This window comes from Oncorhynchus keta, chromosome 23 (assembly GCF_023373465.1).
Source record: "Oncorhynchus keta strain PuntledgeMale-10-30-2019 chromosome 23, Oket_V2, whole genome shotgun sequence".
In the NCBI taxonomy this organism is placed as follows: Eukaryota; Metazoa; Chordata; class Actinopteri; order Salmoniformes; family Salmonidae; genus Oncorhynchus; species Oncorhynchus keta.
In genome coordinates this window covers 30,203,841-30,221,315 of record NC_068443.1, presented here as the reverse complement: position 1 = coordinate 30,221,315, position 17,475 = coordinate 30,203,841, and the positions used below count along the sequence as shown (strand labels likewise).

The 17,475-nt window shown below is 41.3% G+C and overlaps 2 protein-coding genes across 3 annotated transcripts; both read right to left on the bottom strand.

Moving 5' to 3' along the window:
- Positions 1-27: 27 nt before the first annotated feature.
- Positions 28-4,635, bottom strand: si:dkey-97a13.12 (CD2-associated protein). Of its 2 annotated transcripts, XM_035800099.2 has the most exons (5): positions 4,313-4,635; positions 3,929-3,972; positions 2,756-2,923; positions 812-903; positions 28-617 (listed from the first exon to the last, which is right to left on the bottom strand). In XM_035800099.2, exons 1-5 carry the CDS (start codon positions 4,377-4,379, stop codon positions 410-412), a joined length of 579 nt encoding a protein of 192 aa, XP_035655992.1. In that variant the 5' UTR covers positions 4,380-4,635; the 3' UTR covers positions 28-409. The 2 variants fall into 2 exon arrangements, with proteins under 2 accessions (XP_035655992.1, XP_052332952.1); XM_052476992.1 differs by lacking the exon at positions 3,929-3,972 and having other exon boundaries at positions 2,756-2,919; positions 4,309-4,624.
- A 191-nt stretch (positions 4,636-4,826) lies between these two features.
- adhfe1 (alcohol dehydrogenase iron containing 1) lies at positions 4,827-15,861 on the bottom strand. Its single transcript, XM_035800092.2, has 14 exons — positions 15,719-15,861; positions 15,451-15,488; positions 13,754-13,797; positions 13,353-13,406; positions 12,948-13,102; positions 12,347-12,543; positions 11,943-12,020; positions 11,671-11,776; positions 9,399-9,551; positions 9,145-9,243; positions 8,928-9,006; positions 6,619-6,715; positions 6,243-6,400; positions 4,827-6,027 (listed from the first exon to the last, which is right to left on the bottom strand). Exons 1-14 carry the CDS (start codon positions 15,769-15,771, stop codon positions 5,944-5,946), a joined length of 1,395 nt encoding a protein of 464 aa, XP_035655985.1. The 5' UTR covers positions 15,772-15,861; the 3' UTR covers positions 4,827-5,943.
- Positions 15,862-17,475: the final 1,614 nt, after the last annotated feature.

Sequence of the window (17,475 nt, the reverse complement as noted above, 5' to 3'; positions counted from 1 at the left end):
CTCAATCATACTATGAAGAAGGCAAACAATGATGTAACATTACAATGTATTTTGTTCAAATATAATATATGCAATATGTACAAATTAAAGTGAAGCAGCAGTACAAATAACAATGGGGTAAAAACAGCTAACAAAGACGGGATCACAGTTGGCTATTAACAGGAGAGAAGAAGACTGTACTCCATTAATCTCAATGGTAAATAGAGGATAGATAAACATAAACATACTCCAGAACAAGTAGTGTAACATGTCACACCCTTATGATTGATATTTCACTATTACCCCAAAATATGACAGCTATAATAGCTCCAGTTTTGTGAAGTTTGTGTTTTTATGAACCTAACAGCCATGGAAACTAACACAGAATAAAGGGCTGCACATACATGATAGAATTCTTAATGATAAACAATCAGTCAGGTTCAAATGCTACATTGATGGAGCAATTTACATCTCCCAGTCCCTGGGCGTCAATCTTCCTCCGGTGGCCCTTGGACAGCACTCGGTGCAACAGGCTGGGGGAGCTGTGGGCCGAGCCTGACTTTGAGGAGGCCTCGTGTCCCAGGGCCCGGAAGAGGCTCTCTTTCTCATGCCTGGGGACCTTTGGAGTACTACGACCGCTGCATACATAAAGAGGGAAACAAACAGAGTTGATTCTCATTGACCCAATTTATAGAAGTCCTATTGGATGGGAAAACTGCATACGGAGGTCGTTTTTTGACTATACTGAGGATAACTACAATCAACTGAAGTCAATCCTCTCTGTGGTTTGTTGGGTGGGGAGGAGGTGAGATAGGATCACAGATGTTCTCACCTTGTGCAGCCACAGTGGGCATCAGGAGCTGCATCCTTGGATGAACTCTGTAACGAGCTTGGATTGGCATTCACTGGCTCATGATCATCACTCTGTAAACCCATACCAAACTCACTTAGGCATGCCAAAATTAGACCTTCTGGTCAACGTCCATGATTACATCATCAAGCTTTTGTCCAACAACTAGTTAAGATGGTTTATTTCTGTAGAGTTAATTGCCAGGAAGCTATGTTATATACTGTTGAAGTCGGAATTTTACATACACTTAGGTTGGAGTCATTAAAACTTGTTTTTCAACCACTCCACAAGTTTCTTGTTAACAAACTATAGCTTTGGCAAGTCGGTTAGGACATCTACTTTCTGTGTGCGTGACAAGCTATTTTTCTAACAATTGTTTACAGACAGATTGTTTCACTTATTCACTGTATCAATTCCAGTGGGTCAGAAGTTTACATACACCAAGTTGACTGCCTTTAAACAGCTTGGAAAATTCCAGAAAATGATGTCATGGCTTCAGAAGCTTCTGATAGGCTAATTGACATCATTTGAATCAATTGTAGGTGTCCCTGTGGATGTATTTCAAGGCCTACCATCAAACTCAGTGCCTCTTTGCTTGACATCATGGGAAAATAAAAAGAAATCAGCCAAGACCCCAGAAAAAAAATTGTAGACCTCCACAAGTCTGGTTCATCCTTGGGAGCAATTTCCAAACGCCTGAAGGTACCACATTGATCTGTACAAACAATAGTACGCAAGTATAAACACCATGGGACCAAGCAGCTGTCATACCGCTCAGGAAGGAGACGCGTTCTGTCTCCTAGAGATTAACCTACTTTGGTGTAAAAAGTGCGAATCAATCACAGAACAGCAAAGGACCTTGTGAAGATGCTGGATGAAACAGGTACAAAAGTATCTATATCCACAGTAAAACAAGTCCTATATTGACATAACCTGAAAGGCGGCTCAGCAAGGAAAAAGCCACTGCTCCAAAACCGCCATAAAAAAAGCCAGACTACGGTTTGCAACTGCACATGGGGACAAAGATCGTACTTTTTGGAGAAATGTCCTCTGGCCTGCAAGCTGAAGAACACCATCCCAACCATGAAGCACGGGGGGGGCAGCATCATGTTGAGGGGGTGCTTTGCTGCAAGAGGGACTGGTGCACTACACAAAATAGATGGCATCATGAGAGAGGGAAATTATGTGGATATATTGAAGCAACATCTCAAGACATCAGTCAGGAAGTTAATGCTTGGGCGCAAATGGGTCTTCCAAATTGACAATGACCCCAAGCATACTTCCAAAGTTGTGGCAAAATGGCTTAAGGACAACAAAGTCAAGGTATTGGAGTAGCCATCACAAAGCCCTGACCTCAATCCTCTAGAAAATTTGTGGGCAGAACTGAAAAAGCGTGTGTGAGCAAGGTGGCCTACAAACCTGACTCAGTTACACTAGCTCTGTCAGGAGGAATGGGCCAAAATTCACCCAACTTATTGTGGGAAGCTTGTGGAAGTCTACCCTACACATTTGACCCAAGTTAAACCATTTAAAGGCAATGCTACCAAATACTAATTGAGTGTATGTAAAGTTCTGACCCACTGGGAATGTGATGAAAGAAATAAAAGCTGAAAGAAATCACTATTATTCTGACATTTCAAATTCTTAAAATAAAGTAGTGATCCTAACCGACCTAAGACAGGGTATTTTTAATGTCAGGAATTGTGAAAAACTGAATTTAAGGCTAAGGCGTGTGTAAACTTCCAACTTCAACTGTATCTACATGGTAAGTTCTACACTGTCAAAACATTATTAATCTCTTTTTAGTCCAATATCTGGATGAGCAACAAACCTTAGTGAAAGGTTGTTCACAAAACAAAAATATAAAAAACATTCTACATTTCTTTTTTTAATGTTGCTTTTCAGCAGTCAGGGGAAAAACCTTACCTGGTTCAGTCTGGTCACACATGCGGTTGGAAAGTACCCCTCTGCCCCATTCTGTAGACGCCCGAACCACCATGAGGGCTCATCTCTGAAGAGAACTTGGATGATGTCACCCTGACAGAGTTGAAGTTCATCTGGCCATTGAGGCCTGTAGTTAACTGCTGCTACTACCTGAAGGAGAAGTAGTAAGATGCCACTGTAACTCAGTAAGAGACAAAGTACTACTCAAGGAATAGTTGACCTATTTTTGGTTCCAACTTCAAAAAACACTTTCATTTGTTAATGCAAGATAATAAGAGTTGAGGATGCTCTCTCCCTTTACCTGAGACAACTGAAGTTACAACTCATTGCACTCAGAATATTACATCATGGTACAATTCCTAATCTTGAGATTTAATTAATATACTTAATTCATTAATTGTCCATCTTGATGAACCAACAGGTTACAGAGGCCAAACCCAGCCACTGCGCTTTCATTCAAAATGTCCCCACAGAAGACCAGATAAGAGGATTATCTTGTCTTAAATTACAAGTACTGTATATATCCTTACACTGACATCAGTGACATGTAACTTTTGCCAGGAGAGAGACAATACCGTGGACAGTGTATTTGTTGCTCTAAATAAAAACAGTAGTTACTGTACAGTTTATGAGCACAGAAGTTTGATAATAATTTGTTACTGAAAGAGAGGGATAAGAGTCTATCTATGTCTCCTGTTCCTCATGTCGGTCAACAGTCCAAGGCTCTCTGGAGTTGATCTCCTTTAAATAACCAATAGAGAGAGCTATATATAGAAGGTCCTTAGCTGTGATGTGGAAAAAGGAGAGGGGGTCAAGGCCTGCCTAGAGGAATAGACTAAACTGCTTCTCTCAAGTCATTCCCTTATGTCACTTTCTGCTGAGAAAGCAATCACATCGGACTAATCTTGCAAAATCAACTCTAAGTATATCTTCTAGCTCTACTGTATACCGTATATTGTTTTCACTGTGTTCATCTTATCATCCATTCACGTTGTTGCACCATTCCTCTAGTCTAAATGACAACACATCTTGATCCTCTGCAGAACGTCACCCTGACACTGGATCGTTCACATCTGCGCTTGCTATAAATTTGATGTTCTGGTTGCGACTTACTATACATGTAGCTCTATCAATAATGAGAAATCATTAACATACCTTCACTGCTTCCCTAGGCCTGTATCTTGTTCTTGCTCTACAAGCTGATAAAAAAGGGTAGATACGAAGTCATAAAGAGCTGTTAGGCAAGATGACAGCAAAACTATGATAGGCTACTGAAAACCAGTCAATGAAAATACCCTGAAAAAGCAAATAAATGAATCCTCTATGCACAATAACAACCTCAATAAAGACCAGGACAGTATGACAACACGAGACTAGCCCATAATAGAACTGGGGCCATAATGGATCAAGAGTATCAGAGTACTCTAGGATAAGTTACTTCCTCTTCATGCATTCTTATTCATTGTGATTCAAGGCAAAACTGATCCTAAATCAGCACTCATACACTGAGAAACAGAGAGGATTGCAGGTGGTACTCGCCTTGTGGGGAGAAGACAGTGGTGAATACCTCAAAGTGCCCATCACTCTGCACGTAGATCTTCTGCATCCTCTCCTGCTGTGTCTGAGACACTGTCTGGCAGCTCCACACTATTGCACACCGCTTTAAATAACACCAGTGTCACTAATCCCACCGCACAGAAACACAGTAACACATACCCTTTCTCCCCATCACACATACACACCTCACACGCATGTCACACACACACACCCTTTCTTATCCATCACACACACGCAAGTCGCATAAAGTGTTTCTTCGAACTCGCTGACACCTTTGAATCTATTTTCATCTGCAATCTGTCATTTTGAGTCAAACGAATACGATGACGCAAAACAAAACTGGGCTCAACAAAAAGTAAGACTGATCCACCATTAACATTTTAAATCATTGCAATGTAAAAAACAAGTATAATGTACTGCAGATTTTTTTTCTGTCTACTCATTCATTTGTAGCCCACACACACAAAAAGTGTTCACACATTTAAATTACCATTAATTAAATCGCAATACTTACTTTATTGAAATTCTTATTTTCTTATTCAGAAAAAATAAAATGTGACATGCATATATGAGCAGGAGTGAAAAAAGTAGAAGCAAAGAAAAAAACTAAAATGATGTAATGATTTTTAGGGATCAGAGTCATGTACGTTTTGAATATAAATGATTATGGATCCTAAAATGCATTTATTTTTGACATCCAGTTATCAAATCAAATTTATTTATATAGCCCTTCGTACCTCAGCTGATATCTCAAAGTGCTTTACAGAAACCCAGCTTAAAACCCCAAACAGCAAGCAATGCAGGTGTAGAAGCACGGTGGCTAGGAAAAACTCCCTAGAAAGGAGCTGTCCTGCTTTACATCAAGACCTAACAGTAACGAGGATTTAGCGTAACTCTGTTTCCATGTCAATATACAGAATCTATCATTAATAAGGATAGATATCATTGCACCCTATTCCCTATATAGTGCACCAGTTTTGACCAAAAGTGAATAGGATGCCATTTGGGATGCAATGATATTCTGTATCATATTGATACCTTAACTTGGCTCTCTTTCTCTCAATGGACCTTAAAAGCTCTCCTAGTGTGCTCTCCTGGGTTAACCTACTTGAAAGCAGCCAGATCAGACTTTCTTAGCATTAGGGCACACTTTACATAACGGTTAACCTGAGTAATCTGGAAACTAGATTTTTTTAAATAGTACACTTCTAAGAATGACGCAACACTGTCATAACAATGTAGTCCACTCCAGACCAGTAGTCTATTCTCAAATTAATGGGGAGGGGAACATGACAGCAACGGTGTACTATATTGTAGTAAATACAAATCAAAACCAACATTTGAAATCGGCGTAATATACTGTATAATCAAATAAGGAATCTTATAATTTCATTGTCTCTATCAATAAAAGGAGGATGGGATAGCAAACCGGTGGGAGGCTACGTCTCAAATGGCACCCTATTCCCTATATAGTGCCCAATGTTTAACCAGAGCCCTATGGGTCCTGGTTAAAAAGTAGTGTGCTGTATAGGGAATAGCACAGAGTCCTTTGGGCTCATCATCTCACACAGGTACAGTATGAGAGTGGGTGATGACGCATAAGAGAGCCAGTCTTAGTACAGCTTCAGGGAGGCCTCAAACAAATTAGTCAAATCTTCCTCTGTGTGTTCCCTAGGAGACAGCTTGGTCACCCTTTCCTGTAAGAGACCATAGTGACACAATCAGGGGCAGACACAGGAAATACCAGTCAGAAAAAGAGACATAGTACATGTAATGAAGAAGGAAAGTAGCACTAGCACACTAAACTCTCCTTGCTTGTGGGTTTATTACCAACATCTGGGCTCAATAGTCTTAAACAGGGCGTGAAAGAACATGTCTTGCACATTAAATGTGAAACATTTCTAATGTGTACCTGAGGTATTGTTCCTCTCACTAGGTCAGGTATGTCATCCTTGGTGTAGCCGACAGCACTCAGACCGTCCTCTACCTTCAGGTCATAGAGGAACTGTCTCAGGGTGTCGGCCAGGAGCAGCCCAGCGTCCTCCCTCTTGGTGTTGCTCACGTCAGCCCCTGAGGAGAGACATGGAGGGGTGTGAGCTTGACGTCACAAAATCAGCGAGGAAACAATAGTGCCACGCATGCACCTACAGTGCACTGTCCAGAGCACTGTTTATGGTATAGATTACCATTTGAGACCATGGTAAAAGGAAATTACAATTGAGAATATATTTGTGTTAGTATTTAATGACAACACTGTTGGGGGTGTTGTAGAGAAGAGTTGCTGTTACCAAGTATCTCTGCTGCCTCCAGGTGGCGCTCTGGACACATACTGGCAGTGAAGGCAAAGACAGCAGGAGAGGTCAGAACCACGGACAGACCATGAGGCTATGGGACAGAAGAGCAACACATGGGAACTATTAATGCTTGATAGTTAAACTGTGAATGGAGATAGATATTTCTGAAACAATATATTTGTTATATACAGTTAACTGCCAAAATAAAGGAAACACTTCAGTAAATGGATACTAAGTATAATGAACAAAAATATAAACAACAATTTCAAAGATTTTACTGAGTTACAGATCATACAAGTAAATCAGTCAAATTAAATCAATGAAATTCTAATCTATGGATTTCACATGGCTGGGTAGGGGCGCAGCTGGGTGGCTGGTATCAGACGATCCCGCAGGTTAAGAAGCCAGATGTGGAGGTCCTGGAGTGGCTACACGTGGTCTGCGATTGTGAAGCCGGTTGGACGTACTTCCAAACTCTCTAAAATGCTATTGGAGGTGGCTTATGGTAGAGAAATTAACATTTAATTATCTGGCAATAGCTCCAGTGGACATTCCTGCAGTTCGCATGCCAATTGCGCTCTCCCTCAAAACTTGAGACATCTGTTGCATTGTGTTGCGTGACAAAACGGCACATTTTAGAGTGACCTTTTATTGCCCCCAGCACAAAGTGCACCTGTGTAATGATAATGCTGTTTAATCAGTTTCTTGCTAAGCCACACCTGTCAGGTGGATGGATTATCTTGGCGAAGGAGAAAAGCTCACTAACAGGAATGTAAACAAATTTGCTCACAACATTTGAGAAAAATAAGCTTTTTGTGCATATGGAAGATTTCTGGGATCTTTGATTTCAGCTCACGTTTCATGGGACCAACACTTTACATGTTGCGTAAACATTTCTGTTCAGAATATATATTGAAAGCAGGTGCTTCCACACAGGTGTGGTTCCTGAGTTAATTAAACAATGAACATACCATCATGCTTAGAGTCAGGCATATAAATGCCCAGTTGCCCAGTATTTTGGCTACTATGGCTAGAAAAAGACATCTCAGTGACTTTGAAAGAGGAGACTCAAAGGAGTATAGGGGGTTTAAAGATTGTGTGTCTCAGTCACCAGATCGCAACCCAATTGAACACTTATGGGAGATTCTGGAGAGGCACCTTTCACCACCATCAACAAGATACCAAGTTATGGGCCTCACAAGTGGCGCAGTGGTCTAAGGCACTGCACCACTAGAGATTCTGGGTTCGAGTCCAGGCTCTGTCGCAGCCGGCCGTGACCGGGAGACCAATGGGGTGGCACACAATTGACCCAGCATCGTCTGGATTAGGGGAGGGTTTGGCCGGCAGGGATGTCCTTGTCCCATCTCGCGACTCCTGTGGCGGGCCGGGCGCAGTGCATGCTGACACGGTCACCAGGTGTATGGTGTTTCCTCCGTCACATTGGTGCGGCTGGCTTCTGGGTCAAGAAGCAGTGTGGCTTGGTTGAGTTGTGTTTTGGAGGACGCACGGCTCTTGACCTTCGCCTCTCCCTAGTCCGTACGGTAGTTGCAGCGATGAGACAAGACTACCAATTGGATATACTTTGGGGAGAAAAAAAAGAGGTAAACATTTTTTTTTTAAAGATAAAGAATTATGACATTTCTCATGGAAGAATGGTCTCGCATCCCTCCAATAGAGTTCCAGACACTTGTAGAATCCATGCGAAGGCGGTCTAACGCTCTATTGAGACACTTACTGTTGGTGTTTCCGTTATGTTGGTGTTTCCGTTATTTTGGCAGTTACCTGAAAATATACACTGAGTATACCAAACATTAAGAACACCTTCCTAATATTGAGTTGCACCCTTGATACAAACCGGTGCGCCTGGCACCTACTACGTACCATACCCCATTCAAAAGGCACTTAAATATTTTGTCTGGCTCATTCACAATCCATTGTCTCAATTGTCTCAAGGCTTAAAAATTCTTCTTTGACCTGTCTCCTACCCTCCACCTACACTGATTGAAGTGGATTTAACAAGTGACATCAGTAAGGGATCATAGCTTTCACCTGGTCAGTCTATGCAATGGAAAGAGCAGGTGTTCTCAATAGTTTATATACTCAGTGTATATATCAAACATGGAACAGAATACCAATGAAAATACATTATATCAGTGTCAAAACTGTGGTTATAGAGATCATAGATATTTGGAACTAAATATATTGAATTTTCAATATAAAGGTCAAATTTAACAGACATTTTTCAATAATAAGATTGCTATGTATTGGTTCTAAAATGAAGAAAAGGACCAGAATCGCTTTACCACTACAGGGTGATCCACATTGTAGCCCTTAGCCATGTAAGTCTTCACATTTCCAGCAATAGGATAAGACATACCGTGGCTAGAAAATGAACAAAAAGGATCTCATCAGTCACATTACCCATCAATCACAGGACACACTGTAACTATTCATATAAGGAAGGGGATGCGTGCAGTTTCAATCATTATGAAGGCGTAATGAGCCATATGTTTACTTTACCATAAGTGGACCCCAGCATTTCCAAACCCGATCCCGGCAAACACACTGGCAAGATGCATGCTGGATCTGGCCTTTACATCCTCAGCATCGTTCACCGCCCTTAGAGGGAGAAAGTGAACAGTTAATGGACGTCGCCTACATCAGCACTAATAATAAGAAACCACTGATAATAATATTCACAATAGACAGTAGTGATTTTTAGGGGATAAAACTGTGGAATAACTAATGGAAGCCTCATCTGGAAAGGTGTTTACCGTTTCATGTACTTGGCCACTACATTCAGAGCATGTCTGGACCAGACATCACTAATGGGGTTACTGCCCTGGTAGGCCGGCCGGTTGATGGGGTTGGAAGGGCAGGGGCTGCGCATGTTGTAGGGAAGAGCCGTGTAGGACTCCAGGGCATGGCTGCATAAGGACACACAAAGAGAACAGATGAAGAAAAGAACTTAATCCAACTCCTATTTGTCTAATCAGTCACTTCTATCTGGCACCACCTTGACGTTATAAGAGCACAGAGTGGGGGAAAGGTCAAAGGCCTCTGCAGCATGTCGGTAGAGAGAAGCATGTTGATGAATGAGTTATTTGGCTTATAAGGTTGATAGAATATGTGAATGTAGCCTTAAAAACAGAATAATATGTTACACAGACTGACTGATTGAATGTGATCAATATACACTAGTGTTCAAAAGTTTGGGGTCACTTAAAAATGTCCTTGTTTTGAAAGAAAAGCACATTTTTTGGCCATTAAAATAACAGCATATTGATCAGAAATACAGTATAGACATTGTTAATGTTGTAAATGACTATTGTCGCTGGAAACGACTGATTTTTAATGGAATATCTACATAGGCGTACAGAGGCCATTTATCAGCAGCCATCACTCCTGTGTTCCAATGGCAAGTTGTGTTAGCTAATCCAAGTCTATAATTTTAAAAGGCTAATTGATGATTAGAACACCCTTTTGAAATTATGTTAGCACAGCTGAAAACTGTTGTCCTGATTAAAGAAGCAATAAAACTGGCCTTCTTTAGACTAGTTGGTGCATCTTCATTTGTGGGTTCGATTACAGGCTCAAAATGGGCAGAAACAAAGAACTTTCTTCTGAAACCCGTCAGTCTATTCTTGTTCTGAGAAATGAAGGCTATTCCATGCGAGAAATTGACAACAAACTGAAGATCTGGTACAACGCTGTGTACTACTCCCTTCACAGAACAGCACAAACTGGCTTTAACCAGAATATAAAGGCGTTATTCTAAAGTGGATTAAATTGTTCTTTTTTTACTCATCAATCTACACACAATACCTCATAATGACAAAGCAAAAACTTTTTTAGATTAAAAATGGAAATATCACATTTACATAAGTATTCAGACCCTTTACTCAGTACTTTCTTGAAGCACCTTTGGCAACGATTACAGCCTTGAGTCTTCTTGGCTAGGACGCTAAAATGTGTATGTGACCAATAACATTTTATTTGATTTATTTGGGAGGTTTGTCCCATTCTTTACTTCAGATCCTCTCAAGCTCTGTCAGGTTGGATGGGGAGCGTCGCTGCACAGGGTTCAAGTCCGGGCTCTGGCTGGGCCACTCAAGGACATTCAGAGACTTGTCCTGAAGCCACTGCTGCGGTGTCTTGGCTGTGTGCTTAGGTTTGTTGTCCTGTTGGAAGGTCAACCTTCGCCCCAGTGAGGTCCTGAGTACTCTGGAGCAGGTATTCATCAACAATCTCTCTGTACTTTGCTCTGTTCATCTTTCCCTCGATCATGATTAGTCTCCCAGTAACTGCCACTGAAAAACATCCCCACAGCATGATGCTGCCACCACCATGCTTCCCCGTAGGCCTGAGTGGTGGAGTGCTGCAGAGATGGTTGTCCTTCTGGAACGTTCTCCTATCTCCACAGAGGAACTCTGGAGCTGTCAGTGACCATCGGCCCTTCTCCCCGATTGCTCAGTTTGGCTAGGCGGGCAGCTCTAGGAAGAGTCTTGGCGGTTCCAAACTTCCATTTAAAAATGGAGGCCACTGTGTTCTTGGGGACCTTCGATGCTGCAGAAATATTTTGGCACCCTTCCCCAGATCATCTGTGCCTCAACACAATCCTGTGTTGGAGCCCAAGGACAATTCATTTGACCTCATGGCTTGGTTTTTGCTCTGACATGCACTGTCAACTGTGGGACCTTACATAGACAGGTGTGTGCCTTTAATGCCCAAATCATGTCCAATCAAATTAATTTACCACAGGTGGATTCCAATCAAGTCGTAGAAACATCTCAAGGATGATCAATGGAAACAGGATGCACCGGCTCAATTTCGAGTCTCATAGCAAAGGGTCTGAATACTTATGTAAATAAGATATTTCAGTTTTTTCTAAAACTCTGTTTTCGCTTTATCATTAAGGCGAATTGTGTTTAGATTGATGAGACATTTAAAAAAAAAATTGAATAAGGCTGTAAAGTAACAAAATGTTGAAAAGGGGAAGGGGGCTGAATACTTTACGAATGCACTGAATACAGTATATGTACATACCATAGCACATCAAAACCACTGTTGGCAGCCACCCTCTCGGGCATATGCAGAGTGTGGAGAGGATCCACTATTCCAAGAGTCGGCTTAATGGCTCGGCTGGCGATGCCTGAATAGATGAACCAGAAGGCAAACAAGTCATGCTGAGTCATTGAATGAAACATTGCAACATACAGTAAGTAGTATGAATTGAATTATCATTTGAATGTGAGGCCAGCAATGCAACTAAGGAGAGAGAGATAGCTGTGCCCTGACAAAGTGTTTTTTTTTTATACCAGTTTTTGCTTTCAGCTTTTCGAAGTCGAAGATCGCAACACCTGTTGTCTCACTGCCAGTTCCTGCTGTTGTGGGAACTTAAGAGAAAAAATAGTTGCCATGTGACTAACATGTACAGGTTTAGCCTGTATTAGGAAAACTGCATATTTGCACATCCATTCAATTGTTCTAAAAGTGTATGACATATTAATTTCCTCCCTGAGAGGATTTGAGGTGTAGTCTAACGAGATCAGGTGTGCACAACCACCCACAAAAAAATCTCTCTAATCTATAATAGTCAAAGTAAACACACATTTATATACAGTGTACATACAACAGATTCTAAATGGTTCAGTGTACCAGGGTCAGTTAGTTCCTAAACCTATTAACCTCAGTGTGTATTCGTGACTGGGGGTCATAGTACCTGCGATCAGGGGCTTGAGAACACCTGTAATAGGCTTTCCCTTCCCTATAGGCGCATTGACAAAGTCTAGAAAATCCGCGTCGGGATGGCAGGCATACAGGTTGGCAGCTTTACAGGTGTCAATCACTGAGCCTCCACCCACAGCAACGTAAATGTCAAACGTTTCTTTCTTTGCAAAAGCTATGGCCTCCTTGAAGCTGTATAGTAAAGAGTGAAGGTGATTACTTTATTGAAAATTCATCCCATGATTGACTTTTTGATTACGCTTCTCATCCATACATTTACTCCAAATGAGGAAAAACTAGAATCAATATCAAATGTAATGATGAAATTCCAGTCAAGATGTATGACATACCTTAGGTGTAGGTACTGTATGTAGGCTGTAAATAAGAATTTGTTCTTAACTGACTTGCCTAGTTAAATAAAATGACAAATTAATAAATACAAAGTAATTGAAAAGAAGTGTCCCAAATGGCACTCTATTCCCTATATACGGTAGTGCATTACTTGTGACCAGAGCCCTATGGACCCTGCTCTGTTCAAAAGTAGTGCACTATATAGGGAATAGCTAGGGTGCCAATTGGAACGCACACAGGGTTACCTGGAGTCTGTTGGCTCCACCCGAACATTGTCATAAACTTTGTAGTTAACCCCGTTCTGAACAAGAGACTCCAACACGGCCTCGACAGGAGAGAGCCTCGACAGATTATTGTCCGTCATAAGACACACGTTACGGGCTCCCATGTTCTGAAGATCCTGCGATTTTAAAGACAAATCACAAAATAGGAGAGTGTTATTCACGCCTTAGACAAAATCTTATATGATTCATGTTCAAAGCATTAAATGCATTTCAATTTTAGGCCTGTTCATGTCTCTTCTATTATTGAAACTTTTTACTTGTGGACACAACCCCTTACCATTTAGGAAGAACGATTATATTATGTAAACATGAGTTGTTTAATATCTTGTCATGAATAGCATCAACAAATAGTAGAGACTTATTTACCATACCAATTTCCCGTGTGACACCCTCTCCATATCTAATGTTTGAGCTCGCCATCTGAAACCAAATAATAACATGGAAAATATGGTTAACGTTGGCCAACATCCCAAGGAAGAATACCGTTGACTACTTTTCATTAATAAAATAGAGAAATTGATATCTTAGAAAAGGGTCGGTCCACTTTTCTTCTTTTTTTTTTTGCAGTACTTTAACCTAAAGACTACTACTAAGCTTTTTAAAAAGGGGTTTTATGCTGAGCCTCATGACAGTAGTTAGAGTATACGGTTGGTTTAATTTTAATTAATAACTGTCATGTCTGCTTATTAGTAGGGCTTATTTAATTGCTTTGAAAATCTTCTGTGGCCATGTCATGAGTGAAAATATGGTTAAATAGTTCAAGTTACCTCAAATGCATAATCCGTTTTTCTTCCACAGTCATGTCCTGAAGCTAGAGCACAAACATTACAACTTTAAAACATGTTGTGACAGGGTAAAAAACACACTTTTGTTCCATGTTTCTATGGACCCTAATTAGTGGTACACATGTACACATTTATTTATTTTTTAAAGTGAGAGTGTACTGTCCTCCTTGAGGTGTTTCTCACCAAAAAAAGATAGCCAAAATCCATTCAAGAACGGAACCAGAGTCAGGGATAGGTTTTCCGTAAACCTCTGGTTTTAATAGATAAACCGGTCGGCAGTTGACACATTGGTGGGGCTGGCTGCCGGGGTAAGCTGGCGGATGTTAACAAGTGCGGTTTGGCGGGTCATGTTTCAAGAATGCATGACTCGACCTTTGCCTCCCGAGCCTGTTGGGGAGTTGCAGCGATGAGACAAGCTCGATATTGGGGAGAAATTGTGGGTAAAATAAATAAAAAATAAGTGCCAAGGGCCACTCATTGCGGGTCAATGGGAGCGTGGTAGGGTTTGAGTCCATTGTCGGCGTAGGTGGTATGCTTGAGTCCGAGATGGGCCTCAGATTGGGAGAGGAGGCCCGGGTGCTCTTAGTGGGAAAGGAGCAACCCAGCTGTTTGTGTTGTCTTTTTCAAAATCAAATCAAAACAAATTGATTTATATAGTCCTTCTTACATCAGCTGATATATCAAAGTGCTGTACAGAAACCCAGCCTAAAACCCCAAACCGCAAGCAATGCAGCTGCAGAAGCACGGTGGCTAGGAAAAACTCCCTAGACAGGACAAAACCTAGAAAGAAACCAGGCTATGAGGGGTGGCTAAGTCCTCTTCGGCCTTCCTTTGAATTCATGGGAGAAATCACCATGTTGCGCAGCTTTGTCCGGGTTTGGCCTAGGCTGGCCGTAAATTGACTTCACTAGTTAAATACAACAACATATTTTTGAAATGTGACAATGAACAACAACCCGAAAGCACTGAATGGTCTGTGTAACCACATTAATAGATCTACCTCGTGCTGTAGGATGTGTTGATCAACTGATTGATAGGTGTAGGCCTACTGTAGATTGACAAACGTTCCTCTACTGTGGATGCTCGGCAACATGTTTTCGAGCCCGGACTCGCTATAAGTTTATTTTATAATAACTGACTGTTACTGCAATACTGCACCTGTAGGATGATAATGAGTCCTTGACTTTGTTATGGTTGCAATTATGGAAAATTGCAACCATGTTCAAGTCCATCTTCGTCATAATTTATAATTGGATATGTGGAATTTTGTTCCAGGAAATAATCACTGTCATATCTGGCGAGGTTAGCATGGGGCTAACGTGTGCCAGGTGATGGGACCAGCTAAAATGTAGCGTTCTTTCAAGTATAAATAAATCAACGATTGTAATTGGCTGATGCGCATTTTGACGCGGAGAAACTGTTTTATAATGTTCGCAATTATGGGCACTGTTTCCTGTTTATTACATCACGTGAGAAAGTAATGAGTGCAACCTAGATACAGATAAATAAAACAGCCCCGGGTGGCGCTAAATCACTAGGTGCATAGAAAACTTGATTGACAGGCAGAACAGAGCTTTTGCACAAGAAGCTGTGTTAGGTGTTACATACATGTTACAATTAACTTCATTAACAATAACGGTGTGTTATAATAAAACAGGTTATTTTTAACCAACTACTACCTTGATGAAATGTATGAGAATGGGCAGGGCATCTGCACCTGTAAATGGGGGAAAAAGCGGCATTTTCATAAGCACTGTAATCATTTGACGCAAACCCGCGTGTGAAACGAAGTTGGGTTGACGTCGATGCTTGCGCTGCAATCTGGCTACTACATAACAAGTTAGGTAGGGGCCTAGCTAAATAAGATAACTACCTTAAGCAACCACTACCTCTAGTGCATTTAACAATCTTGTATTTGTGCATTTTCGCGATTAGGAATCAACTTACGCTGCTTTTTCAAGTTGCCTGAGCAAATGCACAATCCTGTCGCGTCCTGCCATGTTGTCGTTCTTCCTTCGGCTTTTGGGTTTACTTATGAGTTCAACTCGAGGGAGTCGAAGTCTGGATTTGAACTGATACACGAGCGCCCCTTACTGTACCGAATGTGAAAAGATATAGGACATGGGTCAGACCTATGACGTTTACACAAGGCTCTACCACACACGTCATGATGAGGAAAGCACAATTTCCATTTATTGTAACAGGCAGTAGAGTTAACATACTGTAAGAGAAAGATGGCCTAGTCCTACTATTCAAAATAGAATTTAGGGTAACCAAAATAGTAATGTTCAATATCAAGTTCAACTCATAGGAAAAGGAGGGCGACTATCAGCTGAAATCACAACCTATCTCCTGTGGGTTTAGATTTATTCACCTCACATCATAGGCCTAAGCTATAACTGCATCCTAGTTTTCATACTTGGATGAATAACAATCAATAATAGCATCTCTGCCCTTTACTGCCAGTGAGTGACAGCCAGGCATGTGATTACGTAGCCTACATCAAGTGATGTGAGGAAGAGCACTTTAGACAGTTGGCGTCACGCAACACACAGCCTAAAGGACTGTCAACCCCAAAGTTCCCTTACCACATAGGCTGCCACTGTTGCGGTTGTCAATAGAGAGTGAAAATGCCCTGGAAAAAAAAAATGTATTTCCCACCATAGATGTGTGTCACCATGAAATCTCTCACTTTTCATTCATATCTACTTCCGGTGTCTCCATCAATAAAATAGAAATATGTTTTATTATGGCGGTAATTCTCATTCTGTGGTCCCCTTAACCCTGTGACCTCTAATCTTCCACATATACTGTACAACCTGCAAGGTGCCAGCCCAGAGCCATTATTAATGGTTATATACAGCACTGATACCAGACAATCTAAAGGAAGAGACTGGTTATGTGTAGTATCTGTCTTGTAAAGGCACCTCTATTCTCCATACCTCCGACACTGATCGTTTCATTCAGCTGGATGGTCATTTCCACCAAGTGACTCACAGTGATTTAGTACCTGTGCTGTGTTCACTCGCACCGCTACACTACATGTGTCAGCTCTGGCCGGTGTTAACCAGGGCATGAAGAGATCCGTGTTGAGCCGTGATGATGGTATCAGAGGGGACAGACGAGCCAGGCAGCGAAAGAAACTCCATGTCCTTAGCCTGCTTTAAAAAGAGCAATTTCCCTGTGCCCTTTCAGTCTCAGTGTGGTGCAGCCAGCACCATTTCTCTGAGACTGTGATACAGGTGGCTGTTCCAAATGGCACCCGATTCCCTATTTAGTGCACTGCTTTTGACCAAAACTAGTGCACTATGTAGGGAATAGTATGCCATTTGGGATGCACAGACACAATGTTGTTGTATAACAGTCCCAACTTGCTGCAGCTGGAAAGGGCTCCTCCCATTAAACACCTAGCAGCAGCACTGTCATTCCCAATATGAGAGATCAGCCAATGAGTACCTTCAATTTTAAATTGTTCCAACTGAGTTGTATTCAGAAGTGTATTTTCATAGTTCAATTCTGTGATGTGGATTTTAGAGTTTGGTTCAGGTATTGGCATCACAATGCCATACCATTTATAGTTAATTTAGCTTATCATGAATTGCTTCGTTTTTGTAACTTTGTACAAGTCAAATGAATAATTGTATTCACCTAACAACATTTGCATGTGGAACACCAGTAGATCTTTTCATATGTAATTGTCATAG

Excerpts from the sequence above, each read along its gene's own strand:
- adhfe1 (XM_035800092.2), bottom strand. The coding sequence starts at position 15,771 with ATGGCAGGACGCGACAGGATTGTGCATTTGCTCAGGCAACTTGAAAAA. Across the intron at positions 15,489-15,718 it reads AGGCAACTTGAAAAAGCAGC|GTGCAGATGCCCTGCCCATT; the intron begins GTAAGTTGATTC and ends CCCCATTTACAG. Across the intron at positions 12,021-12,346 it reads TCTCAAGCCCCTGATCGCAG|TTCCCACAACAGCAGGAACT; the intron begins GTACTATGACCC and ends TTTTCTCTTAAG.
- si:dkey-97a13.12 (XM_035800099.2), bottom strand. The coding sequence starts at position 4,379 with ATGCAGAAGATCTACGTGCAGAGTGATGGGCACTTTGAGGTATTCACC. Across the intron at positions 3,973-4,312 it reads CACTGTCTTCTCCCCACAAG|CTTGTAGAGCAAGAACAAGA; the intron begins GCGAGTACCACC and ends CTTTTTTATCAG. Across the intron at positions 2,924-3,928 it reads GGCCTAGGGAAGCAGTGAAG|GTAGTAGCAGCAGTTAACTA; the intron begins GTATGTTAATGA and ends CTTCTCCTTCAG.